Below are 25526 nucleotides of genomic sequence, written 5' to 3' on the forward strand. Positions count from 1 at the left end.
TTATATTTTTTTTTTTTTTTTTTTTTATTGGGTAACCCGCGGCAACATAGGCCATTGGGTGTGGGGAGGGCACTGTAGGTTTTATATTGGGTAGGTTTGGTAGGTTTTATATTGGGTAGGTTGGTACACGTGTGTGTTGTGTTTGGCAGAATTTCTAATGGGGCACCCGTAGGTTTCTGCCGTGCCCCGGGGTGGGGGGATGGCGGCACTTGTTCTCCGGACACCGTGACTTGCACGGAGAAAAATGCCGCCCAGTGGTCGAGGATCGAACTCGGACCGGCTGTGCCGAATCCGTCGCGTTAGACCACTCGGCCACCTCGTCCCCCCGAAATATTATATTATATTATATTATAATCTTATATCTATAAATCCATTACTATTCTGTGGTAGGTATTTTACAAAAGATTTCTTATCACCTATCGGCGCGCAGCCACCGCTCTGCCACCAACAACTATTATGTGTTTCTGAAATATAATTTATGCACAAATACATATCACGGGCTCAGGTCCATTTCCCTAATAGAATTTCAAAAATTCAAAAAGAATTTTGAGATAATTAAGGAAGGGATAACTTACGAATTCTAAATTGGTGCTTACAAATACTTACAAATTGCGCATAACGATTTGGAACAATCAAAGTTCAAAAAACTTGACAAGGCACGGCCAACTTCCTTTTAGAGATAATTAAGGAAGGTATGACTTACAAATTCTAAATTCGTGCTTACAAATACTTACAAACTGCGCATGATGATTTGGAGTAGTCAACAACTTTGAAATGCCAAAACGGCCAAATTTCGCGGAAGTTAGCCGTGATTTAAACTTTTGAGGTTAATTGAAAACGGCTGTACTTAAAAATTACCAAATTGTGCTTACAAATACTTACAAATTATTGACAAAATTTGGAGCCAAAATGTTGACCTTGTGCGGCCAACTTCACGGACCTAAGAAACAACTAATTATTTTTTTTTTTAATTTTGGAAGTACCATTTACAAAATTGATTTAGGAGAGTTAAAGGCTATTTTATGTAAAACGCACATATATAGTATTAACTGCAATCAATATAAAATATTATTTTATATGTCTTACCTGATCCGCAGTTGTTTGTAGATAATACTGTAGGAGTTTTAGGTTTTGGATGAAACAAAGTAATACTTCAAATACAAAAATTGAATTAAAGAACGCACTGATTATTGCTCGCATAAGGAGTCCAGTTGTCGCTCGTTGAAATCGGTTTTTTTGAGACTTGAGAGGTTGTTACTCTGGTGGTTGATGCTCATGCATCCGACACGGATATGCCGACCAGAGAGTGGTAGGTGGTTTTATCAAAGGTTTTTGTATTTTTTTAAATCGTGTGTGTCTGCAGTCTCTGTATTTATGTATATTAGTATGGACTAATATTTAGAAAAAGATTTGGCCAATATGCGTGGTGTTTTCTAGGAAACATACTTTGACAGCAATTTATTTCAGGAATAATAAAGCTGAACAAACTTTTCTTTTTTTAAAATCCACGCGGACAAATTCCCGGGTATAACAGCTGGGTATCCGACATTACAAAACGACGATTCTGCTATAAATTGAAACGAGAGACGAATAGTGTGTCATGCATGATCTCGTAGTGATGAGCTTTTATTTAAGTACTCGAATTAATAGTAATATTGTAGTTGAACCACTGCGATGTGACGTCGTCGTCTTAATGGTATATATAATCTTGCCATATAATCTGTCAAATATTAAGTGTAATAATTAACAATACATGGGTTAACAAAGTTGTACTATTAATTTTAGTGTTGCTGGCCGAAATCAAAAAGTACGACCGTCTTTGGCTTATACGTTGTTCGTCGTACGGATACGTTATTTATTGTCAGGCAGAAGTGTAAAATATACAGCACTTGTAAACAATTAATAATTATTTTAATTATTAGATTATGGTCGCCGACGTAGATGAACCCGACTTCGACCTGACGAATCGTATCGTCGATCGGCTGCCCACGCGCGTGGCAACAATGTTATGACGTCACTGACGCGCCACTGCGGGAAGACAACCGACGGAGATGACGACGATGACGAGGACGAATCCACAAAAAAAGTGTGGGTAAAGGAATAGACGGAAGAGAAACCGTTGATATATTGGCTGCCGTTTCTTCGAGCTAAGGGTGAGTACACTGTCAAATAAATGTCACTGACGTGGCGTAGTGGCGAGCTGGACTACACAGTGGCGGCATTTGAGTTGTTTTTAATATGGGTGCCAAAATGTAGGCAAGCCACTTCTTTTTCTCCATCATAATATAGCAAATACATATTGTATTTTATGCATGTATAGTGCAAGTGGTGGAGTTGGTGGGTGGTGGGGGGGGGGGGGGGTGTTGAAGAGTTATATCTTATATAATTAATAAATCGGAAAGTCGAAAGTTGGTAATTTAGCATTATGCATACCAATAATGTACATATACGTAATATAAATATAATTACCGGCTCCATACAAATTATATTATACTCATTAATTAGTCATTATGATTATGGTTTTCAAAATTTCAAATAATATACTTTTATGATATACCTTTTATGCATCGGCCGTCAGCGCATTTTGTAATTTGTACCAATAAGATGCAAAATAAATATAATTATTCTTTCTCTTTCCAAAAGTCAAAATGGTCATTGATAAAACTACTACGCTATATTCAGATAACAATTTAATCAGCCAGCTATTAATAATTATTATTATAATAATATTATCACCACATTTTATCTATTATTTACTATAATATAGTTATTATATTACAATTAAACAAAATACATAACAATTCATTTCAGTTAGAACTCATCAAAAATGATGTCAATATTATCAAAAAGTAAAAGTAAAAGAAAAAACAAACAAAAAAAAACAATATATTATCAAATCCTTAGGTATGTATTTCGTTTTAGCGATATGGTCTGACGGCGAAGACCATTGTGTCGTTCATTTAGACCCATAAACCCTCCGCATTTTAGCCGGAATATAGGTTTTTTTTTATACGAAATCTTAGAAAAGTTTTTTTGATGTTTAATATTATGCAATGTAATACCTATATAATATAATATTTCGTACAAATTACAATAAACCATCGTATTTGTATACATTCAACTACAATTCCATCAACAACGCGTGAAACAACTCCAACTTTTATGTCACGTCATATTGTGTTCAACATTCAATACTCATAAATTCTATTATAAAGCATATTATTTATACTGTAATTTTGAACTCATAATACGATTTACAGAATAAATGCGTATGGAATGATATTAGTAAGTTGCATGTGAACAATGATGCTACCAGTGATACTTTCAACGGTGTAGGTTTGTTGAAAATACATTTATAATCAAAATACTGACCTAATAAATGACACGAAAAAAGAGAACAGTCTTTTTTGATTAAAATTATATTACATTTTAGGGTCAAAGTATTACAAAATTCTAATACATAATCTACTGTAATCTGTGACACAAAATGCATCTTTTCTGATAGAAAAGTAAACCTAGTTGTACTTTTGGGAGCTCACAATCGAAAACTCCAAATAGTTTTAGAAAGCATCGAGATAAACTACCGACAAATTACAAAAAACTGCTAAAAATGGGATTTTAATTTTTAACTATTTGTTCATCACTTAAGCAACGAATAAAAAATAATAATATTATAAGGACTACACTAACCGCTCAGAATCGTTTTTCGTATACAATGGTTTATCATTGTATTCAAATATAACACATCCATTACAACTACTGTACATCAGAGTGATACCCACTTGTTCACCTTTGTTATTTATTCGTATAGCACCTATAGTTAAATGAGCACTATCAAACAATATATACGATGTATATTTAATATTAATTACTATACTTAATACTTGAATGATTAGAACACATATTTATTATGTAAATTACTAACTATATATTATCCTCTTTAACGGCTCTATATCAGAATAAAATTTAATCGTGACGGGGTCAAGAAATATTTTAAATACGTGAAAAAACCGATGAGATAATGAATACGTACAACGGTGAATGGTCGTTGGTTATTTATTTTACCTGTTGCAATTTAGATTATTATTTTTTTTTTTTAATTGATACACGACTTCCATACACTAAAAGATAATAATATTACATACGCATCTGATGCCAGCTATGTTAACTTTAAGTTGCACGAGAACAAAGATGCTATCACTGATGCTTTCAATGGTGGTTTATTGATAATAGATTTGTAATGAAAATACTGATCTTATAACTGACCGAAAAAATAGCGTAGGTATTTGTTGATTAAAATTCAAAATTCTAATTATATAATCTACAATAATCTGTGACGCAAACCACTGAAATATACACTTTGGTGAGTATTCATTAGCCATGATATATATATATATAATACTGTACGGTAAATATGTATAGTTAATTTATATACTTATAAAATTTACAATATTACATAATATTATATATTGGTTGTCCAATATGCCGGGTAATGGAGATTATTGTGCAGTTACTGTATAAATGGAATATAAATATATTCTAAATTTTGTATAGTTACCATTCATCGTAAATCGCCATGGTTGTCAAATAAGTTAAAGTTAAAATTATACATTTATTGTACAAGCATAAAAAAATTGTATGTATGTGTTTATGCATAGGTCAGAAAATAAACAACACGATGTGTTATAATAATTATCTAAGTATGAATAGTAAATTGTCTTCTTACAATTCAAGATCATTGCTTACGATATATGACGTACACATGCGAAATATTATAATGTATTGATCACAGAGTGTATGTAATTTTCATGTGAGAAATTAATATAATATATTAAGTTATAATATACAAAGGTGGGCAATTTAATGAAAATAATTAATTGTAGCAAGTTATGTTAAGTCAATTAAATTGTCTTCATTAAAGTTAAAAGTTAACAAAAATAAAATTAACTAGATAAGTTAAAAGTTAAGAAAATAAACTAGTTAATAGAAAATAAATCAAGTTTAATACCGTGTAAAAAATTGTATTATTATAATATATAATTAGAAAAAAAAATTACCAAAATCGAAAAAGAGTCATCGAATCAGTATTGTCTAGTTGGTTCCGCAAACACGAAAATAAAATTAATTTAACTGCATGAAAATGATAATTAACTATAAAAAGTTAAGTTACAACAAAAAGCATTTTAACTGAATAAGTTAATAAGTAAATAAAAAATAGTTAACTTGTTAAGTTAAAAAGTTAAAAAAAATTAACTTTTTAACTTAGCTTTAACTTTTGAACAAATTAATGCCCCCTTTTGATTACTTATATATTAGTGTTACATTAACTGACTTTGTGACCAGGTTATAGAAATACTTAAATAGATGTGTAAACTGTGAAGTTTAGAAACTAGTATCATTGATTTTGTAAGATTTGCAACAATTTGCAACACCAATTTTGAAATTTGCAACTTCCCCCATCTTCCGGAAAATCAGATTTCCCGATGGTAGTACCATCAATTACCACGGGCATTTTTTTAAAATTTATTTTTATTTATCAACGTTATAAATTATTAATCAATAATACCTAACTTGGAAATAATGTTTAATATCTAGGTACTAATTTATAAAATATAATATAATTCATAAAAGTTATAAAAAAAATCAATTTGACATCCAATAGTACCATCAATTACCACGGGCATTTTTTTAAAATTATTTTTATTCATTAATGTAATAAATTATTTTTGAGTTGATAATGATTAGTGAATGTAACTAATAAAAATGATGATCAGTCAAATTCATTTTTTTATAACTTTTTTAATTTATTAGTCATTATTATAAAAAATGTTCAATATTTTTTGTAAGAAATCTTTATTTCTCATTTTTAAGAAAAATAACTCAAACTTAATTTATAATATTGTTTAATTAATAATATTAAAATAAAAATAAAATAATAAAAATGGTAACCAGAATGTTAATTTATTTTCTATTAATCAATATTATAAATTAAGTTTGAGTTATTTTTCTTAAAAATGATAAATAAATGATTTCTTACAAAAAATATTGAACATTTTTTATAATAATGACTAATAAATATAAAACTATTTGCTTTACTTTTTAAATATAAATTATAATATAAATATAAGATATCTAACTATAAAAATGTGAAACGAAAATCTCTGTACAGGCTAAACTCTGGAACTACTCTTCTTGATTTTTTTTTAAACGAAAGAGTATTTCACGGAGAAAGTTTATATGAAAGAAAATTTTAGGAAAATCAACCGGTGTATAATAGTTTATAATAGTTTAGTCTGTATAGTTACAGTCTGTGTATTTATATAGTTAGATAGTAACTATATTATTAATTTATACATATATATATATATATTAATTAATGTTTGTGGGTAGATAAGACCTCTGGGAAGAAGATAGGTTAATTTACAAAGGGTTAAATTTGTTATTTTTTTATTCATCAGATTTTAATACGGTTAGGTTAGGATAGGATTTTGTATAAATTGATTATACTAATTTACCGTAGGTTAAGTAAAAACGACAAACTTGGTATAACTTTGATACTTTAGAGTTAAATCATACACGTACAACAGCATGGGGTCCGCGATCTACCGCAGGTAGATTGCCTACTTGATAATGTAATGCTGCGAATCAGAATTTTTATTCGGGGCAACGGAAAAGTTAAGATAAATCTTGAACACCATACACCAAATATTAAATAACAAATTGAACAAAGTTTGAGTCATTTAGAGTTGATACATTAACTAGCAACGAAGTGCACGGGATCAGCTAGTATACTATTATATTGAGCGCTTTCCGTGTTCAAATACATATTTATTATTTCTGCCTATTATTATTACTATGAAAACATAATATTATATTATATAGTTGCAAAAACTTTCCACGGTTTTGTAACAAATTATTTTTCGCAGTATAGAAGAACAAACCAGTTTGGTAGCTTTATTGTGTTTCTCCGAAATGGTCTCCCGACCCTACCACTCGAAAAACTCCGAATTTTGCATTGAAACCTATTCAAACGAGAATTTAAACGTCCGCGAAGTTGACCAACCTATTTTGGCGTAGCGACTCAAAATCTTCACCAATAGTTTGCGAGTTAATTGCGAGAATTTGCGAGTTCACTTTCAGAATTTGCGATTTAGCCGTTTTTAGCTGCAAACAAAATAAGAATGGGTACCTCTGCGAGTTGACCCACGGAAGAAAAAAAGTTTGCTAATTCGCAAATTTTGAAAGTGAACTCGCAAATTCTTGCAAATGCTGACGCATCTTTTTTAATTAGTAACTTACTTTTCTTCGCGGGACCCAACTTACCTACTACCTTTTTTTTCCCGGGACCCAATTTGCCACTTTTAAAATGTACCAAACTTATCTCGGACCCAATTTACCTAGCCCCTATTATAGTACTAGCGAAAAACATCAAGTGTTTTTTATTTTTGTATTATAACTATTATAATACCCGCAAAATACCTGATGGTAAATACAAAATTTCAATTCTTATAAAGAATTGTGGAAATGAGTTAGGTGATAAAAAGGGCGACTCGCAAATTTTAAAAGTGGACTCGCAAATTCTCGCAAAAGTCGACGCATCTTTTGGTATAAATTTCGAAATTTTTGAGCGACATGGGTGGGCCAAGTTCACGCCCATTATTATTTTGTTTGCAGCTAAAAAACGGCTAACTCGCAAATTCTGAAAGTGAACTCGCAAATTCTGGCAATTAACTCGAAAACTATTGGTGAAGATTTTGAGTCGCTACGCCAAAATTCACGAACGTAAAGACGCCTGTAAAATGGAAACGAGTACACAGAAGAGAGCGTCGCGACGTTGTAATAATAATATATTATAACTGCACCCGGAATAGCATATTGTGTGGCAATGGCGGGAAGTGAGCTATGGTTACTTCAGTTGGAAGTTAAGTTGTATGCATACTAAAACGTACGTCTACGTAAAATAAATATAAATTAGCGGCTCCATACATAAATTATGGACTCTTACTAAATTACTACTCATTATGATTATATTTTTCAAATAATATAATAATATACTATTATATTATTGGTACCTTTATGCATCGGTCGTCAGTGCATTTTGTAATTTGTACCATAACCAATAAGATGCAAAATAAATATAATTATTCATTCTCTTCCCAAAAGTCAAAACAGTCACTGATAAAACTAGTACTATGTATTCAGATAATAATTTAATCAGCCAGCTATTAATAATAATTATAATATTATTACCACAATAATAAACGTAATAATTTCGACAATAAAACACGAAAATTGTACCGACTTTTGACTATAATAATATAGTTATTATAATACAATATTAAACTAAATACATAACAAGACATTTTAGTAAGACTTCATAAAAAATAACGTTAATATTATCAAAAAAGTACTTGTAAAAGAAAAAACAAACAAAAAACTGTACACTATAATAATTGAATATAATTTAAAATCAAAACTATAGGTACATTAACTGTATAAGTATACACAAATTGTATGTGCTCATGTATAGGTCTGAAAATAAACAACACAATTCGTTACAATAATAATAAGTAATATTTCACTAAAACACATAATATAATATCTAAGTATGAAAAGTAAATTGTTTACTAACAATCCAAGTTTTATGCTTACGATATTCGTATAGGTACTTGACGTACACATAGGAAATATTATAATTCAGTGATCACAGAGTGTTTATAACTTTCATGTGAAAAAATGTATAAGTTAATCCGAGAACATATACATACATATATGACCTAATAATCCTGTTATAGAAATTCGTGTTAACGTGATTTAAAATTACAATAATAACAGATAATATGCAATATGTTTTATCATCATATAACAATTTATTAATTAATATATTAAATTTGCAGCATGTATAAATGTATAATCGAGTTTATAAAAAGTTGGTAAATCATAATTTTTTTTGCCATTTATCTACGTAGTGTGATCCCATTGGTCGATCATGTGATAGCATATAGTTTAAGGTACCTATAACAAACATACTATATATCAGCATCATTCAATAGTACCTACCTTTAGAAGACTCGACATATTGTGTATAGGACTGTAGTGTTGTAAAGTTGTATTTATATTGTCTTTTCCTTACATAGTGTTATCTGACTAACTAATAAATTAATAAATTCCTCTTCAGATATTTTGCAGTGTTTAATATAATAGGTACGTTATATTATTATAATATATATTGCTATAACCCATATGTTAGAAAATGTACGGTAAAATACTGTATTGTGTATAGTTTCGTTAATTGCATATAAGTTATGTAAAAACATTTATTGATTATATTTTTAAATACATTTGATTTAATTTCAGCTTACCATTGACAATGAAGATGACGTCTTCCTGGATAATATTATATTCATGTTTACTTTTCGGTACGTTATTTCAGTGTTAACCATATAGTTATACATAGAAAATTATGTTTTTAATACATTATGTCAGTATAAATTCTCAAGTAAAAGTATTAACGAAATTCAGAAGTCTTATCGTGTTATCAGGTCCATTGGTAAGGTGACAAAAAGTACATATTATTATAAATGAGCATAAACCGTGACTAGTACGTGCGAGTGGGTAGCATTCCGGTATTTTAATTACACACAGTCACACAAAGTAATGATCACTTACTTTGCATACATTTACAAGACCCGCATGCATAATATTTAAAAATTGCCTATTTTTAAAACCTTAAAACTGTCTTTTTGCAATCCTCTTAACTTACATAGAATTCGTTTTCAAGTGTATATAAATTAAGTACTACAAATCACTTTGACACATTTATTGAAGATAATTCTTCATTTAATCTAAACTCGATAAACTCTCTACTCAAAATCATTACACTAATTATTCAATGAGATACAGGCGTTTTAAAATATGCGTGTGACGTCATAGAGCTGAAGTCTGAAGGTGGCGTGTGTTTTCTGTCTAGATTAATATGTCTAGATTGATACAACGATTTAAATAGTTAAACTAAATATATATTTTTTTTTTTTTGTGTAGCCTTATGAAACTGTTGTGATTATAATTTTGATATACTTTCTGGTTTATACAGCAATACGACCGGAAATCAATAATATTACTTAATTATAAATTATAATCTATAATAATATTATGTATACAAAAGTCAATTACTAGATATATTAAGTTTTAAGTTACACCATCAACACATAAATATACTTAGGATCATAAAAATAAATTTCTGAAATATTATCATAAGTTATTAAAATCATTGTGTAAATCGAACTACTGTAACACGTAAAACATGGGCGGCTGTAAAATAGTGTTGTGATGTCCTTTAAGTTAAATGTATCTAGTAGTATCCCAATTATTTTTTCAGCAAGACTTTTAAAGAAACTTAATTTATTTAATAGATACTATAACCTTTTTATTTCATAAATCAATCCAAACAAGTGTATTTCCAGATAAATAGAAGATGTCTTAAATAACACCATTTTTTTAAAAAAAAAGGTGACAGATCTCATTAGTTTAATGAATTAATTTAATTTCTAATTACCGACCAACTTCAAAGATTTCAATTTTTAGTAAGTTAATTTCTAAGCTTGTAAAAAAATGTACCCCCTATATGCGAGACAATCATTTTCAATACACAACACGGCTTTCGACCAAGACGCTATCAATAACTAACTTGTGTATTTTAAAATCAACTATTTTAAACTTTTTTTATGATAAAGCTCAATTGGACGTTGTGTACACAGACTTTTAAAAAGCATTTGATTAAGTCGATTATCAATTATTAATAAAACAATAGAATTAACTGGTTTTAATAATCTGTTACTTTCATAGATAAACTATTTTTTTAACAATTCGCACTCATATTTTTATATATGAAAACTACACATCTAATTGAATTTAAGTTTTTTATGGTCTACCTCAAGGAGATCATTTACTATTACCATTACTATTTTCTCTTTTTATCAATAACATCGATTAGGTTTTAATACACTTGGAACGGCTATTATTTTATAATAGCACTAAAATTTTCAAAAAAATTGAGTATAATGAAGATTCAATTAACATTCAAGTTGATCTAGATAATTTTTACCAATGGCGCTATAAGAATAAGGGTATGTCTTTAAACATTAACAAATGCTCTACTTAGTCCAGTCAAATTAGGTTTTCAGCTCGAAAAAATTCTCACCCAACTGAATTTTGGTACACACCTTTATGACACCGTTGTAAACAATGTGTAAAAAGTCGGCATCTATATCATGTACGCGTCAAAGGTTATTCGAGGTCAAAGGTCACAAAATTGGTCTTTCTTTGAATATCTCGCTTTTTACGAGTCGTACAATAAAAAGTTCAAGTTATAAATTGTAGAAAAAGTAATTATCTGCAAAAATGATCTCATGACGTTTTCACGTAAAAGTTATAATTTTTGGGTTAAAAGGCCATCAAAATGAAATATGAATTTTTTGCTAAACACAAGTAGCCTTTGCGTTAATATCTCGTTTTATACTGGTTGTACAAAAAAAACTTTCAGACAAAAATTGTAGAGGACAACTAAACTTTAAAGTAAAACCAATCAACTTCAGAAATACACCCATATTCAATCTGTTTAGAAAGTACCTTGCTTGCAAATGAAACGAGTGATTTTCTTTTTACATTTTATTGGTTGGTCAAAACTTTTGCCCCCCTTCCTATATTATTTTCTGAAAAGATGCCACTGTACGCATTACACATGAATGCATGATTTATACGATTATAATATAATTATGATACGATTGAATTCAAACTGCTAATGCTGGTTAAAACAATAAATAATAATCTTTAACTAAACATTGTTTACGTATTTAATGAATTCATTATTTTCAGGATCCGAAATTTTGTGTGATAGAAAACTCGAAAGACGACAAGCTGTATCAAATTGCTCAGTGTTGGTGACTGTAGTATAAATAAATATTATGCTACTATAAGTGGCGAAAATAATGGTGGTTGGGCCTTGGAGGCTTAGAGACCTAAATTCTTATTTTTAAATTATTCGTAGGGCACCCATAGTCTTAATAAGTACTATTAAACAATATACGATCTTTATTTAATACAACTTACTACTTTTGAATGATCAAAACATTTAAAACCCTTTCTTTTTTTATATTTATTATGTAAAATACGTCTTACTTTATCTACTATCATCTTATTTTATTTTTTCATTATTAAACTTTTGACTAGGTACGCATAGGATATCAGATTCTGACATTTAATTATATGTTCTGCAATCGCATTTTTTTATTGTTATCTTGAATCTACAAAACTAAATGTTTATATTGGTATATATTTCATAATATTGGCTTATAATTGTATAAATAGTACAGGATTGTTTGGGTGGTGGGTGAGCGATCACCGCCTGGGTCTGACGACAATTTGGGCTGCTTGAATCAATTTGGGCCAACTTATAAATATTGTATAATACTATTATTAATACAACATTTGGCAACATTTTCTGTTTCCCTGGGATAATTTCTATTACCAGTACATCCCTGAATTAGTATTAATTAATAATTTGATGCTCATTTTAATACAATTATAATTTATAGAAACACTGATGATAAGTATTATTGTTCAAATGGATTGTGTATCGAATGGTCGCGGGTTTGTGATGGTTACAATGATTGTTCAGATGGTTCAGATGAGACCGAAGAGTTGTGTGCTCAATACGTGTATGGAATAAATATGAATATGGGTATAAAAATAATAGCTAATTAATGCTATTTAACATTTAATATTATTTAGGTATATGTTTGTGTAATAACATATATATGAGTTACGCATATTAAACTTAATATGCAAAGTCAATATGTCATCTCAATATATATTTAATATTTTTTTAGATTGCGGTAAAGTAAATATAAGCGACAAAATAAAATCAAAGATGATCGAAGGACATGATGTTAAAGAAATTATGGATATAGCACCTTGGGTAGTTGATATATATAAATTTTTTACATTAGGATCCGATTATAAGTTTATAATTGTAGGATCAATTATTGCTTCTAATATGGTCATTTCTGGTAAAGTCCTCGCACAATGTATTTAAGGAGAAATGGAAATTAATTAAATATCTTTTTAGTGGCTCATACTTTTTGGCAGAAAAATATGATATCTAAGAAAATATCAATAAATGATGGTCTATACAAAATCGGTGTTGGGAAATTCGGTTATAATCTCACAATAACTGACAACGGCATTAACCAAATAATCGATGTAAGTTATTGGTAATTTAAAGTTTACAAATAATTTGTATGATATGTATTATATAAATTAAAACAATTGCGCAGGTAGACATGATTTACATGAGTGAACGTTTTAATGGTAAGGCTGGGTTATATGCTGATAATATAGCAGTTATTGTATTAGCAAACAAATTTTCATTTCTCAATGGTGTTGCACCTGTTTGTATAGATTGGAATAGTAAATATATGGTACATGATGGAGATCAAGGACAGGTAAATTGTTTGTACTTTGATACTATTATTGTTTATAGTTTTATTAAGGATAGTTACATAAAATATAATTTTAAATTGAATGTCTGGTTTAATTTCTACAAATTAGTGAGGGTGTTGGTACCCGATAAGCTGTTGATAACTTACATTGCACGATAACTTATTCTATATTTATTATTTTCTATTTATTTTGGCGGTGTGTATTCCGTCAGTTTCGACATTCTGTTTACTTTTCATAATAATATTGTGATATTTTCCTAAATTGCTCCACTTTTCCAATTTCCAATATTATATAGTTCACTATCATCGCGAGGCTAGTGCCTATACGCATCGCCGCCGCTGGGACAGTAACCGTAGGTACGCTAGCGATCGCCTGTAAGCGGACAATACCCTATGAGTTACGACATCCTCGATCTTTCATAGCTGCTTAAACTAGGTTGCCTCCACGCAGGTATGTTATTTATAAGTAATCGACACAAGTTAATACATTTTGGTGATATATTCAAATCGAATGGACTAAAAATAAATTTCAAATAACAACTAATAATAAATTACAAATTTAATTAAAAAACTTACAATTTTTCCAGTAAATTTTGAACGAAATGAGGAAGTTGTGTGAGTTAGCCCTTTAAACTATATTTATATAACAACATGTGAAACTTTCAAACCACAACATGTCACAGCTCTGTGGAACGTAGAAAATAAAAAAAACTAACTTAAAAAATAAAAATACATTCAGTTTGAGATCTGCAATGTTGATAATTTGAACAAAATGGGCTAACTTTATTTCTCTTCATATCCTTATTCCTTAATACAAGGTATGAGGTCTGTCAGTACATGTATTGTTGATTGTGAAGGGTTCCACTGGCAACTAGAATAAAACATTTTCGTAAAACCACAAACATTTATTAATTCATAGTCGATTGATTTCCAAATTTAAAAACTTTATTTAGTCCGACTTTATTTAACAAAGAAAATTGAAATCACTATCGACACTATCGACACTATAACAATGTATTCATATTATACCTTCGTTTTAATTGTATATTATAAAACTGTTATACTTTTACAGATGGTAGTTTTGGCAAAGAATAATTATGATAATAATTTATATACATTTTTTCCATACATCAGCCATTCTTCTTGTAAAAAAATGTATGATATAAACCGTTTTACAAAATATGTGACTTTGGATAAGTTTTGTACCTGCCATCAAATGGGTAAATAATACAAATTTTGATTTTTCTTTTTTTATTGATCAAAAATAAGAATACGCACATAATAATTTTAACAAATTAATAATATTAATTATATCAGTTGTTCGATTATCTATCTCTGTTATATAATGTGTATGTGTGGTTATAAAATTATAGATGGGGTATTTATCTACAAAAAGAGTATTGTGACATTTTAATGTAAGAGTAATTGTTTTTGAGCTATACAGCCTACAACGTAAATACTTTTAAAGAAATTTGATTTTTTCACTAAAAACAAACAGCCTTTGCGAGATACCTATCTCGCTTAAAGATGGTTGTAATAATAATACTAAATGATCAATAAACAATATTTTTAAATTGTCAATTAATACAATAATATATTTATATATTTTATAACTATAATAAAATTATATATTTACAAATATTTACATTAGTAACGTCAAGTCAGGTTTAGATTTTAGAGTAAATAAAAAGTAATAATACAACATGATAAATGGAAGACGGAGTGGCCGAGCGGACTAAGGAGTCGGTTGCGACGCACACCGGCGCTGGTTCGATACCTCGGTCACGGGCGGCATTTTTCTTCGGGCAAGTCACGGTGTCCGGAGAACAAGTGCCGCCATCCCCCACCCGGGCATGGCCGATACCTACGAGTGCCCAAATCAAAAATTCTGCCATAAAAAACACACACGTGTACACAAATCTACAGTACCCTCCCCGAACATCGCTGAAGCGCCTTAAAAACACGTCTTATCGCGTCTAAATGCCGTTTTTTGTACCATTATTAATTTATTCTAAAAAACTGTTTGGATTATTGTAATTAATTATTATATTGTAATTAGTTTTGTTTGACGCAATATTGGTAACCTGACAAATCAACCATCCGTCATTCCTACCAAAATCTTTATAATTATCATTTTTCTTTATCATATCTTATCTTATCTTATCTATCTTTCCGTGGGTTACTGAGCGTAGGTTCTACAGGCTATATGCAATAGCCGATAAGCTATCGACCTGTCTGTAGATCGATAATCTATGATAAAATCTATATTTATATTATAAATAGATATAAAATCAAGCCGAAAACTATAATAATTCAATACAACCATCTAGTTCGTATTTCGAGTTTTCAAAATTTCTTATTAATTAAACAAACATTTTTTTAAGTGAAAACTCTCACTTCGAATTCCACAGTTAGAATAACTGAAAAAAGCATTTAAACAAAAAAAGCCAAAATAAAATCGTTTATTTGGAATCAGAATTACGTGAAACAAATTTATGTATACAAATTAGATTTCTATAATTTATATATATAAAGAAGCATTTGCTCTAAAATCCGAGCCCTAATAATAACCAATAATCACTAAAACCAAGGTTTTAGAACCTTTCTTTTTATAGATATTAAGTTTAAATGTATGTTACTATTACATTGTTCATTCTGTTATTTCTTATACACTATTGTTTAAAAATCTGTACAGTATTAATTTTTTTAATATATAAAGTAAATGAAAATTGTACAACCCCCCCCCCCACAGGAACATTTAATGGATAACTGGCTGATGTATAAAATATGTCTTGTTTCAGAACATGGTGAAGGAATTCAGGGAGCCGGCATAAGCTTTTTACACTTAAATTCTTATTTTTTAACCGGGGTAATGAGTAGGTGGGATAGAATAAATAAAGATACTGTCTTTGCTTTTACAGACATAAAATACCATGTTTCATGGATCCGTGGACTTTTAATCAAACATGTACGTAAACAATATATTTTTTTATAGGTATCAATTAAAGTTTTAAAATTATTTTTTTGGTTTCTTCTTCAAAATAACATATTTTAAGAAAGAATAAATATTTTTAATATTTCATATTTTGACAGCTGGTTTTTATGAACTCATGCGTTTTACCAAATATTGAAGGAGTTGTATATAATTATGAAGGTTCTAATAAAATCTTATCTCCCGGGACTTTAATTAATGATAACACTACTGTTATTGGGAATTGTGAAGTTGGATTTCATAAGGTTTATCCCAACGGTCTTAGGTTTTGTCAAGGAAATAAAAAATTATTAAATTATGATAAATTTTGTTTGAGTAAGTTTTGCATTTTAATTCCTAATTTTTTTTCTTGTAATAATTAGTTATTTCAATATTATGAGTTTGATTTTTGGTTATGTTTAGTTATAATTTGTTTTGTTTATAGAAATGTGTCAACCTCTACTATCTGATAGTTTAGATATAAAATGTAGTCATAATGGTAAGTATGCTAATTGCTCAGATCTATCGATACCTGGCACAATAGCAATACCAAAATGTAAGCATAATTATGCTCTACCAAATAGACAGCAAGAGACTACAATTGAATTACATTGTCAGTCTAACGGATTGTGGGATAAAGAACTATATATATGCGAGCCAGGTGATTGTATATTTAATTGTATAAATATATGTATACTCTTCAATTTACTTCACTTTTACTGTATCCTTATTATTTTAATTTATATTTATATTTAAATCTTATTTTAGATTGTGGTAGACCATTTATTAAAGCCCAAATATTGATAAAACATGGTGAAACAGCAAATGTTGGAACGGCACCATGGAATGTTGCAATATATCAAAAAACTTCCGATTATGAATTCATTTGTGGAGGATCAATTATTTCTCAAAATTTAGTCATTTCTGGTAAAACATTTGTACAATGAATTAAAAATAAAAATAATGAAAATAAATTAAATATTATTTTTAGCGGCTCATTGTTTTTGGAAAAAAGGTATGCCATATACTATAACAATAGTCGACGATCTTTACAAAATTGCTGCTGGAAAATATTATAGAAATTTTACAATTTATGACAGTGAATTTCCTCAAATTATAAATGTAAGTTATAAATAATTCAAAACCTACAAATAATTTGTATGAAATATAATATAATATAAATAAAACAATTGATGTACAGGTGGATAGGATTCATCTGAAAGAAGGTTATTTTGGATTTTACGGGCATTATGCTGATGATATGGCTGTTGTTGTGTTACAAAATAGTGTTTTTTTTAGAAATGGTATTACACCTATTTGTATCGATTGGGATGGTAACTATACAGTATCCAATGGAGATGTAGGAAAGGTTGGTTTGTAGTATTATTTAAATAAATTGTGATTAAATTACAGTGAATTACTGTACCTATAAGAATCGTCCGTTGTCCATTTGTATGTATAGATAAAATACCGTGAGATTCTCTGCTAAAGTTTGCATAAATATTAGCATGTTACAATGCATAAATAAAAAAAGTGGCAAGTGAATACCGCTCTGCTGTGTAGGTTAAAGTGGGTCATTGTAATAAATGGTGTTATATAATTTATACGCAATAATATAATAATATCATTGTATACGAAAAATGATTCTGAGAGCCAGCCTATTTTATAATAATGCATTTAAATAACAACAAAATAACTAAGACCGTTAATCTTCGATTAAATATCTAATTTTGTCCAAAATTGAACTTAATGTAGACAAAAAGATTTTTTGCGACAGTATGATTTAAATGTGATATAACTTGTTCTAAATTGTCAATCGTTATTCATTAGGTATAAAAACTGAACATTTGAAGAGTTAGTAGTTACAAAATAATCAATAAAATAATTTCAAAAAGTTCAATATATTGATGTATATAAGTATTATGTCAAATTTTAAAATTTAAATGCTAATAAAACAAAATCAAGCATGTGAGTCTTTATTTTTAACTGTATTACCTTGTATTACTTTTTTAAGCTTATTGATTCAAAAAAAAAATTGTTTACATTTATAGAAAAAAATACTCAAGAACTGAAAACGAGTTAAACTCTAATGAAAGTATCCACAATTATTAATTTTTGAATTAGAACAAAATACTAAAATCAATAATAAATACGATCAATCAGAATGTTCATGAACTTACGGCTGAAAATCAATTACCGAAAAAAACTCCAAATGCTCACACAAAATTAGTTTGACTACCCAGGAAACTTTTTTTTTAGATAAAAGTAGATATATATATAGATTGCACTCTAAGATCTTAGATAGATATACATTTTCAAATGTTTATTAATTTTTAACCAAAAATAAATTGCAAATATATATTATTTTGATAAATTCTAACAAAATTATAATTTCCGATATTCATAAAAACCTATTGTGGATAGGTAGTAAGTTAACTTTTTTTTAAGTTTCCAATAAAAACTTCTTATGAGGAACCTTGTTTTTTTTTTTTGGATACAGTGATTTTCGGAAATAATTTTAAAAAAAACATATTAAAAATGTTAATGTTCTTATATTCTTATAAATAGTTCAAAAAGAAAATAATATATAGACGGTGGTAATATAAACATGCAGTGAAAATTTAAAGTATCTAAGGTTTTACTTATTAGCAAGCCTGGGCATTAACGAGTTAAAAAGTTAAAGTTAAGTTAAAAAGTTAATTTTATCTTAACTAGTTACTTTTGGATATTCATTAACTTAACTATTAACTTATTAAATTTATTTTTTAACGAACGTGAAATCAACGAGTTGATTTTCATTTTACAGAATAAGTTAAGTTAATTTTTAAAAATTTTATATTTTTCCAATCACTCTGTACTTTAAAGAAACACCCTGTATAGTGATACATCAGAAAATATTTTATAATAAAAGGTTTTATATTATTATTAAATAAATTAACTATATCAAGTAACAATAAAAATATAGACATAATAATATAGTCCCATTATGACTATAATATGGCATTATAATTTATGGCTATACCCTTATGGGTATATTATTGTTATCGATAACCGAAGTCGCCATTTCGGGAAAAATATATAAATCCAACAAGCCTAAAAATAAACAAAAACCAATTATTGTTATTATGATTTTGTGTGATGTGGTCCTGAAATTTTACCAGTGTTTAGTTGTGAACCTTCGGTTATACACGAACGACACAAACAGTATGCAGTATGCACGTTTAGAATTTATTAAAATATAATATACTATATAAAATATAATAACTATATCTATATTTATATGACTAAAATGTGTATGTTGAAATAATAAAATATTATATAATTATCCAACTATTTCAACTTATTTATTATCTTTTTCTTTAAATTATATGTTATATTTTAGTATTTTACTAAGTATGTAATACCTAGTACCTATATATTTAATAAAATATTTAGTGATTACTTATTAAACACAGCAATATTCCATTTCAAACCCACACACACAAAATAATAGTATCTGTTTTCAAGGCTTGATTAAATAATATTAATTCATTATTTTTAGGTATTTATTTACTACTTATTATATATAGGTAAGGTAACTACTGTTCTTTTTTTTGGAAATGAAAACTTCAATGAAGTTCAATAATATACTGTATAGAGTATAAACAGTTTTTCTAGTCACAGTCCAAAAATTAGTTTTGGGTTTCAGGGTTTGTAAGAAAATAAAAATGCGTAAAAAAAAATGGTGGTGGTGCGGTGGCCGGTGGCTACAATCAATTACGCAACGTGGTTGGGAGTAAGTAATGTCCGCTGCTACTAGTTCTCGGGTGGATGCGTAGTGGCAAAAACCTTGTCACACATACACGTAATGCTAACCAAGCGTACCAACCATCTCAACTCTATTGTACTAATCCTACCAAAAAAAAAGTTTATAAACAGTATAAAACACCCACATCATAGTAAAATCAATCCACGCATCGCTCTGCTAAGTATCTAAAATCTTAAAACACAAATTGTAAAACCACTTAACATTATTCTTATTTTATATTTGATACCTGTCAACATTTATTTAACTAACTATTCATATTTCCAACACTCTGTTGTAAAACTGTTTTATAATTTTACAGGTTGTTGGTTGGGGAAAAACGGAAAAAGACATTTTAAGTCCTACCTTATTACAAACTGATTTACCATACATCGACATAATAACTTGCCGGCATATATGTAATTTTGGGTTTGATTCATATGTGACTTCTGATAAGTTTTGTGCTGGTTCTTCATTGGGTAATACAATATTAAAATATTAATACCATGAAATCATTGACTTTTTAACAAACTTTACTTTTATTCAATTAATGAATCAAATTGTACAATAAGTGTAAGAATACAAAATATATTTCTAGAAATATATCAAACAAACTAGGTATATACATAACGAGTGTACGTTAGAATACGTTACCGTAATTTTTCGTATCTATTGATTAACACTATATTGAAACACGTTATTATGGTTTTTTATAATGTATTGAATTCGTTCTTCACTAGTTAATTATCTATAAAATATTATAATCCAAAAGGTAACCCAGCTGGAACTGTTGTATTATGGTGGGTTACAACGGCATAAGATTATTATTTTAGTACCATTGTATGTAGGACCTCATCGACTCAAAGGATATGTATACCCTAGGAAGATTCAATTATTTTTAGAAGAGATATATTATCGACTTACATAATAGTAATAACCAATAATATGACAACTAAATCTTCAATGGTCAAATTTCAAACGATTGAAAAAAAATGATAACACAATGTTTATGGTCGGAAAGACTTTTAATAATTTAAAACAAACATATATTATCCCACTGAAGTCCGTGGATAGTTATTCAACATATTGCTTATCAAAATATTTTGTTGCCACATCGAAATTTAACTCTCGTATCAAAGATCGAAAAGTACTGGTTAGAATATTTTGTGAGGTATACGGTGGTCGACGAGGTGGTGTGGTGAATAATATTAATTAAAATTTAAAGGAGCCAAATATATTTTCTCCATCCACCCACCCACCTACCAATTAACTCACAACAGGATAAATTTACTGATATCTCAAATCTCAAGTTGATAATTTGGAAGCAATACATTTTACAAATCTACCACTATCACTACCACAATCACACCCAAAAATCAAAGGAGCCATGGCTCAAAAAACTTCCTCATCAGTCCACTGGTTAACAGTTTTCAGCCCTACCCTTTCTAACCTAACCTTGATGATTTTTTCGGTACCGGTTCCGGTTTGGTTTTTAGAAAAACTAAAATTTCAGTTTCAGTATATTTTTGTTTTTTAAAAAATGAAAATTTTGTTTCCTGTTTTGGTTTTATACATATGTAAGCAAATCTGGTTCATTTTGATTCTTTAAAAATTACAATAAAATATTCCTATTGTCATTGGCGTCAATTATGGCAATACCAATGTTCAACCGGATATCTTAACATTTGAACAAACCGTCTCCGATCAGAATCGTTTTTCTTATGCAAATAAACAATGATATAATATCATTGAATTCAAGTTTAATACAATCCATTATACATTGACCCACTTGGAACCAACTGTACAGCAGAGCGACATCCACTTACCCACCTTTTTTTTATTTATTTAATTATTCATACAAACGGAATTAATTATTTTTATAAAATATAACGCAAGTACAGTAAAAGTTATACATGCGGTATACGAACTTCTGATATAAAACTACTTTATTACCCAATTGCAGTCGTATGATTAATTTTAATATTATGTATAATTTTTTTTAAGTTTCAGGATATGGTGTAGAAGGTGGAGACAGCGGTGCAGGCTTATGCTTTGCACACTCTAAATTGTATTATTTAACCGGAGTAGTTAGCCTCAAAGAAGCAGGCGCAAATAATTCATTGGCACTTTTTACATCAGTTGATTACCACCTTGAATGGCTTCGTAGAATTTACAACCATTATAAGAAAGTCTAATATAATTAAGGTAATATTATGGAAATTATTTATTCCAATAGTAATTGAAATAGATATTTGTATTTTGTATAATTAGTTTTTTTTTTAATTTAAACTTTGTAATTACAATTAGTTTTAACAATTATGAGGTACAATATAAAAGTTGCTTACAGGAAGAAAGAGTAAGATATAATATTAAGAAAGCCTGTATGGTTTAAAAAAAATAGTATACTCAATATGATATTTTTTTGTTGGTTTGAGAATATATTAATTGCATGAAAAGAGATATTTTTGGAGTTAATTAGAGACAAAAGGTGATATGTTGTTAACGCGTTCTGGTGTTATTTAAGGTTATTTAGGGATTTTTCTTTTATTGGCCTAAATTCTAAAGGGTGTATGTACAATTTTTTTTTTTTTTTAAACCACCCGAAGGCTTTTTTTATTATAACGATCAATGATATTTAACAATACATTTAAGAGGTGTACAAACATATTAAATATTAATAAATTAATGAATACATATTAAGTAAATATATACAAAAAACATGTTTGGGTTATCACTCCCAGTGGAGAGGTCCCAACCTTAGTCTAATAATTTATACTAAGTCATATGGTCTTCGGCGTTTGAGACGCCTAATGTGTTGAGAGTTATCAAGTAGTTAAATTGATGCTAGATTGGTGTGTTTATCTAGTCTTTTCTCGTGTTTTCTGGCAAACTTAGTAATTTCGTCCTGGATGGAGGTCATCGTCAAATCTTGGTGAATAATGTAATTTCTATCGTACCAGTATGCTTTGACAATAGTACGGAGAGCAATGTTTTGGCAATTGTGAATCGAGGTGCATTCCTAAGTATTTTGCAGAATCGTTCTGTGGGGTGATCTGCTGATCCAACCATACAGGGTAGTATACACTTTTACGCAAAGTATAATTTACGTGTACCGATTTGTCGCTGTTAATTTTGATTTTCCAACGCTTGGTCCAATCGGAGACGTTGTTAAGTGTTCGTTGAAGTTGATCAAGTCGTAGTTTGCTGGTCTTCATCAGTTGCCAGAATTGATGTATCATCGGCAAACATAGCTGTCATTGAGTAGTTGGTAGTTGGAATGTCAGCTGTGTAAAGTAAATACAAATGAGGTCCGAGAACACTAGTTGTGGTACTCCAGCTGATATGTATTTACATTCAGTCATTCTTCACCGTGTTCAGTCAGATAGGATTCAACGAGTGCGCACCAAGTGTGTGGGAGCTGTTCACGTAGCTTTATATGTAACCCTTGTGCCAAACTTTATTGAAACCTTTTGCGACATCAAAGAATACTTCACAACAATATTTTTTTTTCCTCTAGTGCATTGTTTATCACATTTGTGACACTATGAACCTGTTCAATAGTTGAGTGTTTGTTCCGAAATCAAAACTGGTGTTTAGGAATAAGCAGTCTTGCTTCTATTATTGGTTTTGATCGCTTAAAAGTAGTTTTTCAAATAATTTTGATAAGTTTGGAAGAATTATGAAGTTCCGTGATCTGGGGGTTCCCCTGGTTTAAGGAGCATGATTACTTGAGCTCGTTTCCATTGTTTAGGAACGTATTCTGTATGCAGGATGGCATTGTATATGTGTGTTAAATTAATCATAGCCTTTTTGGCTAGTTCTTTCAGGATGTTTGGGTTTCTTTGATCGTATCCAGGTGCTTTTTTTAAATTGATATTCGTATCGATTTCGTTCACAATTTCAATTGAAGTGAAGAACTTAATCTTTTCACGTATTTCGTTCAATGGTTGACACTGTTCTATATCGAGTTCAGAAGCGATATTGTTCGGCTGAATGCGCGTTCTAGATGACGTGCATACGTTTCAGCTTTGTTTTGGTCACAGAGTGCCCATCATGATCCATCTTCCTTGCGAATTGGTGGCTCTGGGCTTTTTCATTTGTTTTGTAGCCTTCCACAACGAATAATCAGTGTCTTTCGTAGCAGAAAGATTATTCAAGTAAGATTTAAACGTTTCGTTTTTGACTTTTTTATTTTCTCATGTAAAAGACTGCATGTGCTGTTCCAGATAGTTTTATCCAATGGATCTCTCGTACGATGCCATTTTTTCCATGCTCTTCTTTTTTTCTTTACTAACTCCCTGATTTTCAAAGAGTTGGTGATTTCACAATTACTTCTTTCAGGTATTTCAGGTGTTCCCAATTTCGCTGCCTTAAGACATTGTTAGTTAGTTGTTCAATTGTAATACCAATAACTCACGTATGATTAAATTAAGTATTATGAATAAAATATTTTTAGTTTCAGAACTCGGTGTTTATGAAGTAGACTGCGGTGCAGGATTATGCTTTTTACACTCTGATTATTATTATTTTACCAGAGTAATGATTCTCAAGGATTCAGAAGCAAATAATTCAATCTCAGTTTTTACAGAAGTTAAGTACCATATTCAATGGATTCGTGACTGTATAACATACATAGTTTAATAGTTAAGAAAATAATTTATTCGAATTATAATTGGAATCAATTTTTGTATTTCGTATAATTAGTTTTTTACGTATGTGTTATAATTATTAACAGTTCTTATAATAATTGTTCATTAAAATTTATTTGATCATAATAAATCATTAAAATTTTACATTGTACTTACATTAATGGTTTCAAAATTATTACTAAAGTATATAGGTATTGTGCATTGTAATGACATTATATTTGACAATTAACATTCAAACGAGTATTTTTTGTGTTATATAACTTTTTATACTGTATAACAAACATAATTAAGTCCAATGTAATTAATATTCTAATATTATGTCAATCATTGTATTTCGTTTAATTATTTTTTACTTATGTGTAATATTTCTTAACAATTCTTATAATAATATTGTTTATGAAAATAAATTAGAATAGGTACATATGGACCAATTTCGTATTGTACTTACATTAATGGTTTTATAATTATTACTATATGTATTCCGTATATTAGTCCGTGTTCGATACTATCTCGGTACATCTAATACAATCTGTAGTTTTAAAACAATCGACTATCGACTACTAGAAGTGACTATTGCATACCCCTAGCGCCCTTCGTATTTCTGCAATGGAGCCCTTTTTATG

The 25526-nt window shown here is 29.1% G+C and overlaps 1 protein-coding gene across 7 annotated transcripts; it reads left to right on the forward strand.

Moving 5' to 3' along the window:
* Positions 1 to 9062: 9062 nt before the first annotated feature.
* On the forward strand, positions 9063 to 24892 carry LOC132944607 (uncharacterized). Of its 7 annotated transcripts, XM_061014046.1 has the most exons (18): positions 9063 to 9204; positions 9358 to 9419; positions 11875 to 11935; positions 12594 to 12739; positions 12888 to 13067; positions 13127 to 13260; positions 13335 to 13368; positions 13459 to 13502; positions 14572 to 14719; positions 16301 to 16467; positions 16593 to 16806; positions 16916 to 17131; positions 17239 to 17397; positions 17462 to 17592; positions 17672 to 17839; positions 20577 to 20733; positions 22259 to 22459; positions 24711 to 24892. In XM_061014046.1, the coding sequence occupies exons 2-17, from the start codon at positions 9371 to 9373 to the stop codon at positions 22447 to 22449; spliced, it is 2199 nt and encodes a 732-aa protein (XP_060870029.1). In that variant the 5' UTR covers positions 9063 to 9204; positions 9358 to 9370; the 3' UTR covers positions 22450 to 22459; positions 24711 to 24892. The 7 variants fall into 7 exon arrangements, 6 of the variants coding, with proteins under 6 accessions (XP_060870029.1, XP_060870027.1, XP_060870028.1 ...); XM_061014044.1 differs by having other exon boundaries at positions 13335 to 13502; XM_061014045.1 differs by having other exon boundaries at positions 13335 to 13502; positions 24717 to 24892.
* The last annotated feature ends 634 nt before the right edge of the window (positions 24893 to 25526 follow it).

Source organism: Metopolophium dirhodum, chromosome 5, assembly GCF_019925205.1.
Source record: "Metopolophium dirhodum isolate CAU chromosome 5, ASM1992520v1, whole genome shotgun sequence".
Classification (NCBI taxonomy): Eukaryota; Metazoa; Arthropoda; class Insecta; order Hemiptera; family Aphididae; genus Metopolophium; species Metopolophium dirhodum.

Bases quoted from the DNA above. Each gene is read 5' to 3' on its own strand.
- LOC132944607 (XM_061014044.1), top strand. From the start codon at position 9,371: ATGAAGATGACGTCTTCCTGGATAATATTATATTCATGTTTACTTTTC. The intron at 12,740-12,887 runs GTATAAAAATAA...ATATTTTTTTAG, and splicing joins TGGAATAAATATGAATATGG to ATTGCGGTAAAGTAAATATA. The intron at 13,068-13,126 runs GTAAAGTCCTCG...ATATCTTTTTAG, and splicing joins TTCTAATATGGTCATTTCTG to TGGCTCATACTTTTTGGCAG.